Source organism: Phaseolus vulgaris, chromosome 2 (genome assembly GCF_051622355.1).
Source record: "Phaseolus vulgaris cultivar YP4 chromosome 2, ASM5162235v1, whole genome shotgun sequence".
Classification (NCBI taxonomy): Eukaryota; Viridiplantae; Streptophyta; class Magnoliopsida; order Fabales; family Fabaceae; genus Phaseolus; species Phaseolus vulgaris.
In genome coordinates this window covers 49736989-49753876 of record NC_143499.1, presented here as the reverse complement: position 1 = coordinate 49753876, position 16888 = coordinate 49736989, and the positions used below count along the sequence as shown (strand labels likewise).

The window sequence follows — 16888 nt, the reverse complement described above, 5'->3', positions numbered from 1 at the left end:
ATTATCAAGATTGTTCTATGTTCCTTTTCAATGGTAGAATTTAAAAAAAAAAGCTTGTTTCTTTCTATACGTCATTCTTTAAATTTCAAAATAACATTACTTCTTTCCTTTTAATGATAAATTTTACGTAATGCACCTAGATATACAATAAAATAAAAGAAATTAAATACACCAAAATATACAATAAAATGAGATAAAATAAAATAAATATTGAATAATCCTTAACTACTTATCAAATTTTAAATTGTTATGTCATGATGTTTAAGTATATAAATAACATTTACATTATGATATTATATCATAAAGCATTACCCATTTATATAGGGATTAAATAAATACGATTCTGTATATGTAAAAGGTGTGAAAAAAATTAAAAAATAAATAAATTGAGTAAAGATATTGAAGAAACTACACGCATTAATGCGTAAGGTTGGTATAAAGCTAGACACCACCATATTCTGCGAATTGATGACACTTCCACTGACTCAATATTTTAACTTAACAAATGGCACGATAACCAAGAAGTTTCTTTGAGATTCCAAATCATTTTCAGATTTTTTAGCTTTTCATAATATAATTGATATAAATATAAAAATTTTATAAGATTAAGTATGCAGGAGAAAAGAAAAGCAGATTACAAAGCCCAAATCAAGGCCCAATTAAAACTTAAATAAGGATTTTAACACATAGCTATGTTTCCACGCGTGATACTATGAAAGATACTTTTGAGAAAATTCAAAGACTTTTCCAAAAGTTGATTTGTGTTTATAATATGGTAGAAACAAAGGCACTGAGAGTTGCAGAGAAAGGAGAGAAAATTGATTCCAATGTCAGCAAGTTCTTCATCATTGGCCATGTCTGCTTCTCTAACAAAGCATGATGTGTTTCTCAGCTTCAGAGGGGAAGACACACGTGACAACTTCATTAGTCACCTTTATGCAGCACTGCAAAGGAAGAACATTCAAGCATATATTGATTACAGATTACTCAGGGGCCAAGAAATTTCACCTGCACTCCTCTCTGCAATAGAAGAATCAAAGATTTATGTCATCGTTTTCTCCAAAAACTACGCATCTTCCACATGGTGCTTGAATGAACTCACTAAGATACTTGAATGCAAGAAGAGATTTGGAAGGGATGTGATACCTGTTTTCTACAAGGTGGATCCATCAACTATTAGGAAGCAGGAAGAAAGATACAAAGAAGCATTCGATGAGCATGAGCAGCACTTTAAGCACGACAAAGTGCAAGGATGGAAGGATGCTCTCACCGAAGTTGCTGGACTTTCAGGCTGGGATTCAAAAGTCACAAGGTCATTATATTTATTACATGCATCGAGATAATCAGGATCTCTTTTCATTTACTAAAATTGTGTTCATCTCACCATAAATCAAGTGCTTCTTTTTTCATTTCTATTAGTCGGTCATAGATCTGAACCATATCACATGTTATAGCTAAACTTTGTACCTACAAGGCTGCTTCCTAGTATCAGAAGTCACTACCGGTTACTGTAGAATTTCTGCGATCTTGATTTGCAATTTCTAAACCAACCACACTAATATACGAAGATAACGTCCTATACTTACCTTCAACTTTTTAATTTATTTATTTTATCCAGAACTCGAAACTACAATCAATATGTGAATCTATTCAATGATGTTCACTCTTCTTGACTCTGAATTTTTCTTTAGTTTTGTTTTAGCTTTTGTGCATGAATACTTATACTTTATTTTCTAAATCATCTGCCAGGCCAGAACACACACTTGTTGAAGAAATTGTGGAAGATATTTTGAGAAAATTGAATCGTTATTCCATCAGTTATGATCAAGGAATCATTGGCATTGAACAAAATATTGAAGGAATTCAGTCCTTGTTGCATCTTGAGTCACCGGATGTTCGGATCATAGGAATTTGTGGCATGGGAGGAATAGGAAAAAGTACAATTTGTGATCAAATATATCACAAATTGGCATTGCAGTTTGATTCCAGGAGCCTTGTTTTAGACGTTCAAGAAAAAATACAAAGAGATGGAATAGACAATATCATAACAAAATCTCTATCTGAGCTTCTAAAGGAAGAGATAAAGAAATCCTCTGATTTATCATATTGCAATGAAAGGCTCAAACGGACAAAGGTTCTCCTCATTCTTGATGATGTTACCGATTCAGCTCTACTTAAAAAATTAATAGGTGGGAGTGATAGATTTGGGCTGGGCAGTAGAATCATTATCACCAGTAGAGACAGACAAGTGCTTAGGAATGCTAGAGCTGGTGATATCTACGAAGTTAAGGAGTTGAATGTTTATTATTCTCAGAAACTTTTTAGTTTACATGCTTTTAAACAAAAATCTTCAGAAGAAAAATCTTACAGGGAACTGCCAGAAAAGGTGTTGAGATATGCAAAAGGGATTCCTTTAGCTCTCCAGATTTTGGGGTCATTGCTTTATGGAAGAACAAGAGAAGCATGGGAGAGTCAGTTGCAAAAGTTGGAAAAGGGCCAACATCTTGGTATTTTCAATGTATTAAAATTAAGTTATGATGGGCTGGAGGAGGAGGAGAAGAATATATTTCTTGACATAGCTTGCTTTTATAGAGGAGACAAGGAGATTGTGGTAGCAGAAAGACTTGATGACTATGGTTTCTCTTCTAAGATTGGAATGGATATTCTCAAAGATAGGGGCCTAATATCTGTCTTTCGTGGTAGAATTGTGATGCACGATCTAATACAAGAAATGGGTAAAGAAATTGTTCGTAAAGAGTGTCCTCAGCATCCTGGAAAACGTAGCCGATTGTTTAATGATGAGGAAATTTGTGAGGTTTTAAGAAAGAACAAGGTATATTCTGTTGTTACTTTGTGAAAAATAGCAAACTACTGAGCTGTCATTAAACATCCTGAAATGCAGCATTTCATGCTTTTTTTTTTCTAATTACATTGATTTACTTTCAGGGGTCAGATGCAATACAGTCTATATTACTATATAATTTGAGAGTAAAAGAAGTTGTAGTACTTGCACAAAGTTTCGAAAAGATGGACAATCTTAGGATGCTTATGCTCTACACGTGGGGAATGGAATCAAAAGTGTCTCTTGAATCATCTATTGTAGGTCTGCCGGACACTCTAAAGATTCTATATTGGGACTATTTCCCTCGAAGATTTTGGCCTCTAAAGTTTTGCCCACAAAATCTAGTGACCCTCGAAATGCCATACTGCCATCTTGAACAACTGTGGGAAGGAGATCAGGTTTTTGAAGCTATCTATGTTCCTTTGTGTTCTAAACTTTCAAAGATAAAAATAAATTATAGAAGCATGTTTTCTGTATTATGCATATACAGGTTTTCATTTGCAATTCCTTTGTGCCTTCTCCACATTATTCGATTTGAAATTTCTCTCATACTCAGCATGTTTCTAATTAAAGATAATTATAAATTTAATAGTTTGCATTTTTTTTTAGGCATATCGTCTAATGGCCCATGAATGTATTATCTACTTTGGAAGATCTTATATAGTTTTTTAATATGAAAAGGAGTTATGTAAATAAAATGGAATTTTATATAATTTAGTTAATTTAATTATAATTTTCATCGTTTCTGAAAAATAAAAATTATATTTAATTTAATTACCCTGTCTTCGTATTTTATCTTTAATAATATTTTAAAACCAAAAAAAAATTACATTGACAGAGGCCATATAAAAAACATAATAAGTTTAGGTTCAAATGATTAGGATGTAATTTTAGGTAGGGAACAAAAAGACGTTAAATTTTGTGATTTTTTATAATAAGTATAAAATTTATAGGCAGAGTTTTGTTAGTCCACAGTGTGGTTTTTTTAATAGTGGTTTTTAAGTAATGTAAAATATAAACTCAATAGATAGTAGCTAATAGTTTAAATAGGAAGAAAAATAGATAAAGTAGTTTTTATTTGTTACCTCATTCATTTACTATTTCTGGCAGATTTTACCCAAGTTGAAAAGGCTCGACCTGAGTAGTTCTCGGAAACTTACTAGAATACCAGACCTTTCTACGTCACCGAATATTGAAGAAATAAAGCTGAGTTGTTGTTGCAAGTTGATTGAAGTTCACTCTTCGATATTCCTCAGCAAGCTCAGTTATTTATGTTTAGATTTTTGTTATGATCTCGAAAGTGTAAATATTCCCAGCAACATTTTATGCACATCACCAGGATGGATTACTCTTTCCCATTGTCGGAAGCTTAATATGTTTTCATTGAGTGAACATCAAGAGATAAATGCTAATAATGCTACAGACTCAGAAGACTCAGAAGACTCGGGCTTAGATCTCTCTGACTGTTCTTCTCTTACAATCTTTTCAATTGACCTTTCTGATATGAAATTCATAAATGAACTTTGTCTCAGTGGTTGCTCAAAATTGGAAAATTTACCCGAGATTCAGGACACGTTGGAAGATCTAAAGAAGCTCAACTTAGACGGCACAGCCATACAGGCACTACCTTCATCATTGTGCCGTTTGGTAGGACTTGAAGAACTGAGTTTGCGCCGTTGCTGCAATCTTGAGATTATTCCATCTTCCATTGGAACTCTCACCAGACTATGCAAGTTAGACCTTACCTACTGTAATTCACTTCAAACTTTTCCAAGCACCATTTTCAATTTGAAGTTGAAGAAGCTTGATTTGTGTGGTTGCTCAAGGCTGAGGACCTTCCCAGAGATCACGGAGCCGGCTCATACTTTTGCTCACATTAACTTAACATCTACGGCTGTTAAAGAACTGCCTTCCTCATTTGGCAATTTGGTTAATCTTCGATCCCTGGAGCTCCCCAAATGCACTGATCTCGAGTCACTTCCAAACTCCATTGTTAATCTGAAGCTTCTCTCTAAACTTGATTGTTCGGGGTGTGCCAAATTAACAGAAATCCCAACACACATCGGTCGCTTGACGTCATTAGTGGAATTGTCATTGCATCATAGCGGAATCGTGAGCCTTCCTGAGAGCATTGCTCATCTTTCAAGCTTGAAATTGCTTGATTTAAGCGACTGCAAAAAGCTTGAATGCATCCCACCGATTCCACCATTTCTACTACAACTCGTGGCATTGGATTGCCCATCCATTAGAAGAGTGATGCCAAATTCTCTTGTTCTAAACTTGTCAAATTCCAAAGAGGGTGTCTTCAAATTTCATTTCACCAATGCTCAACAACTGGATTCAGGTGGTCGTGCTAACATTGAGGAGGATGCAAGGCTTAGGATGACCGACGATACATATAGGTCTGTGTTCTTCTGTTTTCCAGGGAGTACAGTTCCTGGTTGGTTCCATTTTCGTGGGAAGGGAGATTCAGTGACTATAAATGAAGATTTAAGTTTCTGTAGCAATGATAGGCTCACTGGTTTCGCTTTGTGTGTAGCTTTTGGAGTGTTAGATACGAATTCTGTTTATGGTAGATATGATTCTTTTCGTTACAGCCTAAAATTTGAATGTGATGATGATGGCACACATATCATTCCAAATAATGATAGGTTAAACAGACATTTCAAATGGAATGGTGAATACAGAGTTGTTGATAAAGATCACACATTCGTCTGGAACTTTAACTTGGAATCCCTAAGCCCTAGGCTCTGTGATGCTCGCAGCTTCACTTTTGAGATCAGTCCGTATGATTATCATGGGTGGGCAGATAAAACAATAAAAGAATGCGGCATATGCCCTCTTTATTCCAAAAAGAAAGATGATGAATATGATGGTGCTGTTGAGATTGAAGAATCCAGTTGAAGCAATGTCGCACAGTCTTCAAGAGACACAAGCTAGCCAGTCAACTAGTCTGTTCCTCTTCTGCTAATTAGACTTTCATTGGTGAGGATCAAAACTGGCTCTTCTGCTAATTACAAGTGTTGAAATTTTATCATGAATTTCTCATTTTTAATTTATTTTGTTTTATTTACATTTTCAATGGCATTTTACGGTTGGATTCGTTCAATTGTTGACAAAGATTTCTAAGTTATTGTTAGATATAGTTTGATGTTTGTGTTGAGCATGAGATGGGGTGCTCTGTTGTCCCAGAGTTGCATTCTCTTCAAATTCTTTATATTTCGGTTTCCTTAACTTCTTTAGCATATTTGGGTTGCATTTGCAGTGAACTCATTATGGAATCTCATATTCCCAGTTTTACGACAAGGTACCTGTTTATGCCAATTAATGCTGATTGAATATCATATCATTGTATTAGGTTTGTGCATGGAGCTGTAAAACCAGAAAATTCTCAGCTTGGTTATTTGAACCTCATATTTCTTACTGATCTTGGTTTGTTCACATTGAGGCACCTTATTTCATGTGGGTGATGATAACTTATTAATGCTGTTGCCGTGTCATTCTTAATTCTTTATAATTGTAGTTTCACAGTAAAGTTAAGAAAGCTTGTTTATTAATTATCATCTTATGGATTTTTTTAGTTCCATTCTGTCTTTCTTTTATGATTTTTATTACTTACATTTTGGATGTTATATTGTACTTCCATATTGATTATATATGCATATCAGTTTTTTTTTTTCTTAGCACTGTACAAAATATTTAATAAAAAAATTATATGAAATATATTATTCTTTGACCAAACGGTGACAATTAAAATTTCAATCTCAATTAAATGGCTTTATAGTAAAAAAATTATCTAAAAAATGGTAAATAAATTATTAATAATTAATACCATTGGCTGCAGAGGATTTTTTTAAAATTTATTTATGGAAATATTATTATATATGAACAAAAAAAAATGCTATTTTTTATGACTTAAGAAGCAGTTTGTGGTAATTAAAAATTGTTACAAATATTATTTTCAGCTACTAAAACAATTGCCAAACCTACGTGTGTCAAAACTTGTTTGTTATTACGATTTTCAACACCTACTCGTGTTTTTTTTTATTAGAAAAGAATAATCAGGAGCTAACAGTTAAAAATAATCATATTCCCATTCTACAATCTGTTTTTTATTTATTTAACAATTTAATTTATATTTTAATTAAATAATTTGATTTAATACTTTTTTATTATTTAGAGTTGCTAAACGGTTATTATAATATTAGAAATGGTCGTCAAAATAGTCTTTTTTTTCTTATTTATATAACTAGAATAAAAAAAATACTCACGTGCCTGCATGTAATAAAACCTCACCCAATTTCTTCAAGCAACATATCACTTTTAACCTCCACCCTATATTTTTTAAAATTTCTAATTTTTTTTATTTGAAAATATGAAATAATAAATATAATTCAAAAATAGAAAAATATATTCTAGTCAAAAAAATTCGGAACGCAAAATTAAAAATGTATTATAAATAAAATTGTATTTTGGAAATTAAAAATCCGAAATATTTTCAGATTAAATGTTGTAGAATTAATTTATATTTACACTCTTCTTTTATATAAGATTATTTTTATCAATTAGAAAGGATATTTTTATCATTTTCAATAACAGATTAAGTACATGTTGGAATTGAAAGTAGTCTTTATATAAGGAAGTTTGAGCTTGATTGAAAGTGCAAGGAGAAATTGGCAACCTCACAATATTCATAGCCCAAGAAAACAACATGTTAACCCAAAACAATTCAGCAAACAAATAACTATAATACAAACAAAATCTTAAAAGAAACAAGTAATATTTTAATCAGTAAAATGAAATAAAAGAAATTAAAAAAAAGATTGTAACATCCTTAATACCTTATTAAATTTCAATTTACTATGTCATGATATGTAGTATATAAATAACATTTACATTATTATATTATTTACATTATTATATTATTATATTATTTACATTATTATATTGTTATATCATAAAGCATTATCCATTCATATAGGGATTCTCAAATACATACATCAACATAAAATATCAAAAGAACTAAAAGAAAAAATTCTACCATTTTCAATTTTGAGGCCTTACATGCAACTGATAATAATAACCAATAAAAAAAACATACTTACAAGATAAGTTAATGATTTTTAAATTTATATTTAAATTATTCAGTCATAATCATATAAATAATCACATTTCATTCATTTCAAATATATTAAACAATTAAGTATCTCTAAATGTCTTATGTTCTACCTCACTTGTACCAGAAATCCAATTACATCCACACACATTTGTTTGCACCTGTCATAATACCCTAATGTGAAATTCACACATCTATGCAAATAAGAATATCGATACAGAATCATCTCATATGACAAGATTAATTCATATGACATGCTAGACAATTATTTTTTTATATTGTAGACCAAATCATGTAAACCTCATTCAACTATCACTACCTTAATATTTTCATTTATGTGATTTCAATATATCAAAGTCAGATATTTTATTCTAAATGTATTATTAATTAATGCACATCCTAACCATTCTCAACACGATATTTATTTTCTTGAAAATAATATGTATTGATCACATTCCTACATGATTCAATTTCATCTCACTCATCAATATATCATTCAATCATATAGTAGTTGATATTACTGCTGCAAAATATCAACAATAATCCCATAACATTTAAAATTTCACATATCAATTGAATATATAACGAGTATTTCTTTTATATTTTTCTATAAATGTTAGATTTACTTATTTTAAACACATATGTTGCATGAATTGATTAAAATATTGACATTAGAAAGTTGTAATTACTTACAATTTACAAAATGACAAAATTTGAAAAGATTTAATTCAATTTCATAGCCCGTAGAAAACAAACCAAAAGATAGCCAAGCAAAGAAGACAAATCGTAAGGCAAGAAATGATACCCAGAGAAATCTCCTTAACACAGGAAATTTTCGTTGAGTGAAACTAAGGCAGAGAACATCCAAACAATAATAGTTTAAATTTGCTTACCATAGGAAAATTTCTTTAAGCAAATTTGAGTCCGAAAGTACTCCAAAATCTGCATATTTGAAAATTATTTTGTATATTTAAAAATAAGTTAAAATCAGCCTTAATACAAAAACACAAGTGAAATGCATTTAAAAGAAAAGCGAGAACATTAAAAAAAGTTCAATAGAGTTTAAAATCAAAGTATAGTTTATTATAATTTATAAGTTTAATTGTACATTTTATAAGTTTAATTGTACATTTTATAAGTTTAATCATCCATGACCCATAGTTAAAATATTTTTTATTTTAGTTTTTATACCAAAAGACATCTCCTTTAAGTCTTATACTAAAAGGGGATATGTTTTAAATATAAAACTGAAAAAAATTATAATATAAAAGTTTAGTATGGATGCTTCTCTATTAAATTTATAATTTCAAAGACTAAATTTTATAATTACAAATTTTCAAATAATTCATAAAACAGGCCAGAACATATTCCAAAGAGTAGAATATAATTGCTTTTAAATTAGACAAAATTTGCTAGTATTAGATTTCTACATAAGAACAATATAAATACCAAATCTAAGTACCGATTTTGTATAAGATATTTTCCAGAGAACAAAAATGATATAACCATTAAACTGCTAGTAACAAAGAACTTGAATTCTAAATTCTTATAAAAAATATCTCAACCACTGAAGAATAGAGGCTATCAAAACTAGGATTAAAATATTGTATTTTTATACCAACAACAGAAAGTTGCAGTGATTTGAGATAGACAATGCTACGACAGAAAGAAATAATTATGAATGTGTAATCCTTATATATATATTATGAATAAAAATGTTTCTATATTTCATCAAGATATGTTCCCAACCTGCAGTTAAAGAAGTTTAGCACCGATCTTAGTTTAGCATCGATCTTGGTGTTTTGACAGTCTCTCCATTTTTATCCCCTAAATAAAAAATCATGTCTCATAAGGAAGACACCAGTAACGAGTCCGATAGAAACTCGTACAACGCTTCATTGCCGAGCAAATTCAGCAATTGGCAAGGGCTATTTACTCGCTCAACATGGTAAAAGTGACACGTTTGTTAGCTATGCAGGTCTGCTTGTCCATAACTCCTCTTCTAATTCTGCTTTTACGAAACTATGGATTTTGGATAGCGGAGCAACCCATCACATTGCATCTGATATCACTCTCAAAGATATTCTTTGTGTTCCTTCTTTCAATTTAAATCTCATGTCCATTAGTAACCAGTTCACTAAATTGTTGTGTCGTTTTTACTCCACATGGTTGCGTTTTACCGGACTTGGCTACGGGGAGGATGATTGGCTCGGGTAAACAACACGCAGGTTTATACTACATGTCCCCTCTTCCAAACCAAGCCCACGCATCTCAAATATCGACCGATCCTGATTTATGGCACAAGCGCCTTGGACATCCTTCTCCGGCGTGTCTACAACTTGTATCTTCCTTACTACCTATCCCTATCAGTAAAAATCTCATTCCCTTTCCTTTAAGCACAATAAAATCTCATTCTCCATTTAATCTATTGCATTGTGACATTTGGGGTCCTATACTAGATGTACTTGGCTATTTCTTATGAGTCACAAATCTGAAACCCAACATCTCTTAGAGTCATTCATTACATTTGCACAAAATCAATTTCAGGTATCTATTAAAACCATCCGCGTTGACAACGTACTGGAATTTATTGCAATGTATGATTTTTTTATCAAAAAAGGTATTGAATGTCAACGCACTTGCGTTTACACTCCTCAACAAAATGGAGTAGTAGAACGCAAACATAGACATGTTTTAAACACAGCACGAGCCCTCCTATTTCAGTCCAATTTACCATTAGAATTTTGGGGAGAATGCGTTTTAACCGCCACATATATCATTAATCGCTTGCCATCACCTTTACTAAAAAATAAATCACCTTTTGAGCTACTATATAATCAACCACCTTCACTTTCTCACCTAAAAACTTTTGGTTGCCTCTGTTACGCAACTGTTGTTTCACCTAAGCAAAAATTTGATCCGCGCGCCCGACAATGCATCTTCATTGGTTATCCTCACAGTCAAAAAGCATACAAATTATTTGATATAGATGCAGGCACCCTTTTTACAAGTCGGGATGTCATCTTCCATGAAAGTGTTTTCCCATTCTGCCAACGGTCACAGACACAATCCTCACCTCCATTACAAGGTATTTTGCCCACTATTGACATTGACTTACCCACTCCTGTCCAACATTCACTCGATCAACCTTCTTCTCTTACTCATCACAATGAACCTGAACCTCCATCAAACCAACATTCTTCTCCTACTCGTCACAATACACCTGAACCTCCATCAAACCAACTCTCTTCTCCTACTCGTCACAATGCACCTGAACCTCCATCAAACCAACTTTCTTCTCCTACTCGTCATAATACACCTGAACCTCTAGTAGACCAACCTTTTTCTCTCATGCCAAGAAGTTTAGCACCCATTACCAAACCTTCTCCAATCGACCTTCCCGTTCGACGATCCAATCGCACATCAACCCAACCTTCCTGGCTTCAAGACTACGTAACAGAATCTCAAGCCAATCATTCGACCACTGCCCAAGACCGACCGAATGGAACCAGGTATCCTATGCATCATTTTCTTTCTAATTCCCGATTTTCTTCTACACATAGTGCATATCTTGCTAACATCACAACCACCAAAGAACCTCACACTTATGCTCAAGCTATCCTTGATCCAAATTGGCAAAAAGCAATGGACGAAGAGCTTTCCGCCTTGCAGCTAAATCAAACGTGGACCTTGACACCATTACCCGCTGGGCAGAAACCCATCGGATGCAAATGGGTCTATAAAATAAAGTACAACCCAGATGGTAGCGTCGACAGATATAAGGCGCGCCTTGTCGCAAAGGGGTACACTCAGATTGAAGGTGTCGACTATTCTGAAACTTTTTCACCAACAGCAAAATTAACAACTTTGAGGTGTCTCCTCACCATTGCAGCAGCCAGAAATTGGTTTACTCACCAGCTAGATGTGCAAAATGCCTTCTTACATGGCACATTGCATGAAATTATTTTCAACATTTTCTCATGTGATTAAATCTGTAGGATTTCAACAGTCCAAGACAGATTACTCTCTATTCACAAGACAGAATAACTCATCATTTACTGTCTTTTTGATTTATGTGGATGATATTCTTTTGACAGGAAATGATTTGATAGAAATTCAGCGTGTTAAAGATTGTTTATTACAATAATTTCGCATTAAAGATCTTGGAGACCTAAAATATTTTCTAGGGATTGAATTTTCCCGTTCCAAAGCTGGTATTTACATGTCCCAAAGAAAATATGCGCTTGATATTTTGCAGGATACGGGACTCACAGGTGCTCGTCCAGACAAATTTCCAATGGAACAATACCTAAAACTCACACCAGACGATGGAGAGTTATTAAAGGATCCAGTCAAATACAGGCGACTCGTGGGACGACTTATATACCTCACGGTTACTCGGCCTGACATAGCATTTTCGGTTCAGACCCTAAGTCAATATATACAGGATCAGTATCTGGATATTGCATTTTTCTTGGTTTCTCTATTATCTCATGGAAGTAAAAAAAAACAGACAAACGTATCAAGATCATCAGCGGAGATAGTTTGGTTGAGATATCTGTTGCAGGATTTAAAGGTGTCATGTAACTTGCCAGCTCAACTTTTCTGTGACAATCAAGCGGCATTACATATAGCAGCAACCCCAGTATTTCATGAACGCACAAAACACATTGACATAGACTGCCACATTGTGCGAGAAAAATTACAAGCTGGATAATCAGTCCTTCATATGTACCGACACAGTATCAGCTCGCATATATTTTTACGAAGGCATTGGGCAAGGAACGATTTTTGACGCTACGACACAAGTTGGGGGTTCTTGATCTTCACCTACCAACTTGAGGGGAGTATTAAGGAAATAATAATTATAAAATTATATGCAATTATTGTATGCAATATTTGACGATATTGTACCCAATTATATAATTAATTTAATAATTATAGAATTATATGCAATTATTGTATGCAATATTTGACGATATTGTATCCAATTATATGCAATTAATTTAATAATTATAGAATCTCATGATTAGTATCCTACCTAATTAGATTGTAATTTTGGAGAGAGAAACTCCCTATATATATTTACTATACATGCAGCAGTGATGTAATATACACATAAGAATAAGAAACATTTCTTCTTCTTACCATTTTGTATATTTTCTTATAAACATTGAAACTAAAAACAAAGTATTGCATTATTTTACATCTACATCACGAAATACATAAAAAATTATTTATACACACCTCAAACCTAGGTATATTTCTTCTAGTTCCTCCTTCAAATGCAAGCACCGGTAAAAATGCTATAGCTGGTTCTTTTATGTCCACAAGAAAGTTCTGCACAGAAATAAATCGAGATTTTATCATAGGAAAAAACCCAGAACCAAATTTTAATTAATTTCAAGCAACTAAAAAAAGTACAACAGTTGACACAACCAAGCAATCCATTCATTTTGTGTTACACTGGTGAATTCCTTTTTAACCATTCAAATGACATTTACATGTTATAAGTTAAGATGAAGCCACCTTTGATTATCAACACGACTTTCATGTACATGCTATATTTGAACTATATCACTGGTTAATGTTGGACTACACCACCACTCTTGAGGCTGCAATTATGACAACCCCAAAGGGATTGAAACTACTGCAGGTTAGGTGTGAATGCAATTAAGACAATTGTCCAACAAAAAGAAAGCAAGTAAACAAGAGAGAAAGCAATCATAAACAATGTTATTAGTCTCTTTCTTTTTCTGTTATTCCATTACTTTTGTTCCTGGTTTGCTTTCTTGACATGTGTCTTTGTAGGAAAAAAAACTAATGGTTTTGAAGAAGGATAATGCCACCATGTCATGGCTAATTCTCTTTTTCAGTCCTTAGTCCTCATTAACAACTTAAGACAGTTAAATACTTACAGAAAACTTTAAGCAAACAAGAAAGCTTGAAAAAAAAAAAATTAGAAAATTCCTTACATCTGATCTGCATGCGGCACATACTGAAAAAAATTGAACAAAATCAGAATATGGACGAAAAAAGATAGCACTGTTCAGTAGAAACATTAAAATCCTACTCTGTATAATACAAAGGAAAAATTACATAACATAATCCAATGCTGAAAATAGAAAATGAAATTTATATGCATTAGAAAATAGTTTTCTGCAAGAATACAAACTGTTATTCACCTTAAAAGCAAGAACTTAATTCCCACATGATATTGAATATGTATGAAACTACGAATTGAAATGGAAGAAAGAAAGTGCTCAAAACTACACATATTTAGCCTAATTTCATGATGGCAATTAAAAATTTACTTAATTCAAGAGGGCGTAAAACAGACCCAAAGCAAACATAGGTAAAGGTCTTCCACAAATTTCATGACAGATACTACCTTCCAATGTGATTTTTTTTTTTATCAACAAAGAATAAATAAAATAAAATGAGACACTTCAGGGGTGTCTCAACCCTTATACAAAACTCCAAAACAGGTTTCCTAGAACCCTAACAACTAAGGATCCAACAAACATTGTACTACCTATCAAGCTAAAATCCCATACAAAGGTAAATAAACTCAACAAATACAGTTATATCACCCCACCAGAGAGGTCACACCCTCAAACAAGAACATACATCCAACAACTAAACAAGGTCTTTGCCATCAAGCTGGAGGGCCTTACCCAAGAGACAAACACAACAAACCAATACAATACACACCATTCAACACCTAAGTCATAACTATGAACCGACTAAGTTGTACCAAAAACTCAATTGCTAACAATGACAGACCGATCCTTATAAGAAAGAAACATAGGCCAAAAAGCTTTTACCACATTCAAACACCGTAAAAAATCCAGCACCAAACCAAAAAACATACAACAGAAACACTTTCTTTACTGTAGCACAGAACAAAGTCATCAATCCGACCCTGTCAAAAAGGAATGACCAAGACACCTGCACATCCACGCAATACCTTCCAAGCCTCAGTCCAACCTTGCCAGATAGGAGTTACCGATGAAACCTGCACAAACCTCATCACGACTACCAAGACTGAAAAAACGTTAGTTAAAACCGCAAGGAATCAGACTTTCAAATACCTCATACAACAAAGAAGTTCCAGACACCAGTCCGAGTAAGAGAAAACAACAGATTTTTCTTTTACTGTGACCCAAGACCAAGTCTTCCTTTGTACCACGGTAAAAACCTCCACAAGATCCACCCGCCCATTCTCAAACACAACCCTATTCCTGTGATTCCAAATTTGACTCACAATACCTATCCAAATACCCCCCAACACCTGGTAACTGCGTGGTTCAGACCAAAAGGTTTGAACATCCTAAAATGCTTTTGTGCGTCACAATGAAGCACCAAAGGGAGCCCCAACCAAGTGAGACACAAACCCCAAATTCTCCAAGATATCTTACATTCAAAAAATAAGTGTCTTACCGACTTTTCTTCCACACCACACCAGGGGCACCGATCACTCGTCAAAGGAATGCCACGTCTCGAAAGATTGTCCTTAGTAGGAATAGCATTACGTAACACCCTCCAAGCCATAAATTGTGCCGAAGGTAAGGTTTTTAGAGTCCAAAAAATCGCAAACAAGTCCTCCCCCACTACGGGCTCCTCCCCCATGAGACACTTATAGGCTGCCTTCACAGAGAAATCCGTATAATCCACGTCCCTCCAGAGCCATCTATCAGATTTAGCTCCACCCTCTCTTGTTAACCTTTTGTTATCCAACAACTGCATTAATTAGGAGATCAACCAGACTGGATTCCACGATCAAATATTATTATTCCAACCCCCAACTTGTGAGAGAGTACAACCAATATCTAAGGAAATTGAAAATAGCCTCGGGAATTTGTGTAGTAGAGGGATGTTTTCCAACCATTTATCCTCCCATAATCTGATTTCTTTCCCATCTCCTACTTCCCACCGACCTCTGTCTTCAAAATCATTTCCCCACCCCTCTAAGTGCCTTACCTTCCTAAGATCCCTCCACCACATCGACTCCTTACAAGACTGATATTGAGATCTTAATCCCCTCCACCCACCAACCTTCCAATGTGATAACAAACAAATTTTGATACTTACAAATGACATTACACTGAAAACCAAAACAATTGATTTGAGGATATTATTCCCACCATCTTTGGGTTTAGCCATTTTGTTCTAGATTAAAATCATATTAGCCCCTTCCACTAAAAATGCTGCATTAGTCCATGTATGATAAACACATGCTTTATTTGAAGTCTTTTATTTACTGCTATTTGACAGCAAATTCATATAGCAGTAAGAAAGAAACATATTAACTAGTAGCAATGAAAAAACAGTATTGTCCTGTCAACCAAACCCATGCCTTTACACTTTAATACATAGATCATGACCGCAGCATCATACTCACCCTCTTCTCAGAATTTTCAACCACTTAGTCTGCCAGCCTTCATTGCAGAAATTGCATCACAGTCCTAAATATTATAATCAAAATGTAATGTTTTGTAAAATCTAAAAAATTAATCTAAAATGTTACTGAAATAAGCTACCCATAAAAAATCAATAGATATTTATAATATATTAATTTATAAATAGACAGTGGGTGTAAAATTTATTAAGAAACATATTAATATTAATATATTGTTATTTGTAGTAATGTTATTCCTGTTATTCTTACACTATCTTTATTCATTTAGTCATATTAACCTAGTTTTATGTTTACTGGTTATTTTCTAAAATATGTTAAAGAAATACGGTTCTTTATTTGTAAAAGGTGTGAAAAAAAAGAATTAAAAATAAATAAATTGAGTAAAAGTATTAAAGAAACTACTCGTATTAATGCTGTATAAAGCTAGACACCATAATACTGTGCGAATAGTTAGATTCTTCCATTGACTCAATATTTTAATTTAATAAATGGCGCAAGAACCAAGAAG

At 33.2% G+C, this 16888-nt stretch overlaps 1 protein-coding gene and 1 long non-coding RNA gene across 4 annotated transcripts in view; both read left to right on the top strand.

The window, feature by feature from the left end:
* The window catches only part of LOC150029264 (uncharacterized), a 53547-nt gene that overhangs the window by 3647 nt on the left and 33012 nt on the right, over positions 1-16888 (top strand). The window lies entirely within an intron of this gene.
* LOC150029266 (disease resistance protein RML1A-like) lies at positions 615-6428 on the top strand. Of its 3 annotated transcripts, none has more exons than XR_016518959.1 (5): positions 669-1312; positions 1750-2833; positions 2947-3240; positions 3953-5827; positions 6201-6428. XR_016518959.1 is itself a non-coding variant. In XM_090299287.1 (4 exons), exons 1-4 carry the CDS (start codon positions 828-830, stop codon positions 5744-5746), a joined length of 3657 nt encoding a protein of 1218 aa, XP_090155413.1. In that variant the 5' UTR covers positions 615-827; the 3' UTR covers positions 5747-6428. The 3 variants fall into 3 exon arrangements, 1 of the variants encoding a protein (XP_090155413.1); XR_016518958.1 differs by having other exon boundaries at positions 6108-6428; XM_090299287.1 differs by having other exon boundaries at positions 615-1312; positions 3953-6428.

Coding starts and splice junctions, on each gene's coding strand:
- LOC150029266 (XM_090299287.1), top strand. CDS start 828: ATGTCAGCAAGTTCTTCATCATTGGCCATGTCTGCTTCTCTAACAAAG. Junction 1,313..1,749: donor TGGGATTCAAAAGTCACAAG/GTCATTATATTT, acceptor ATCATCTGCCAG/GCCAGAACACACACTTGTTG. Junction 2,834..2,946: donor AGGTTTTAAGAAAGAACAAG/GTATATTCTGTT, acceptor ATTTACTTTCAG/GGGTCAGATGCAATACAGTC.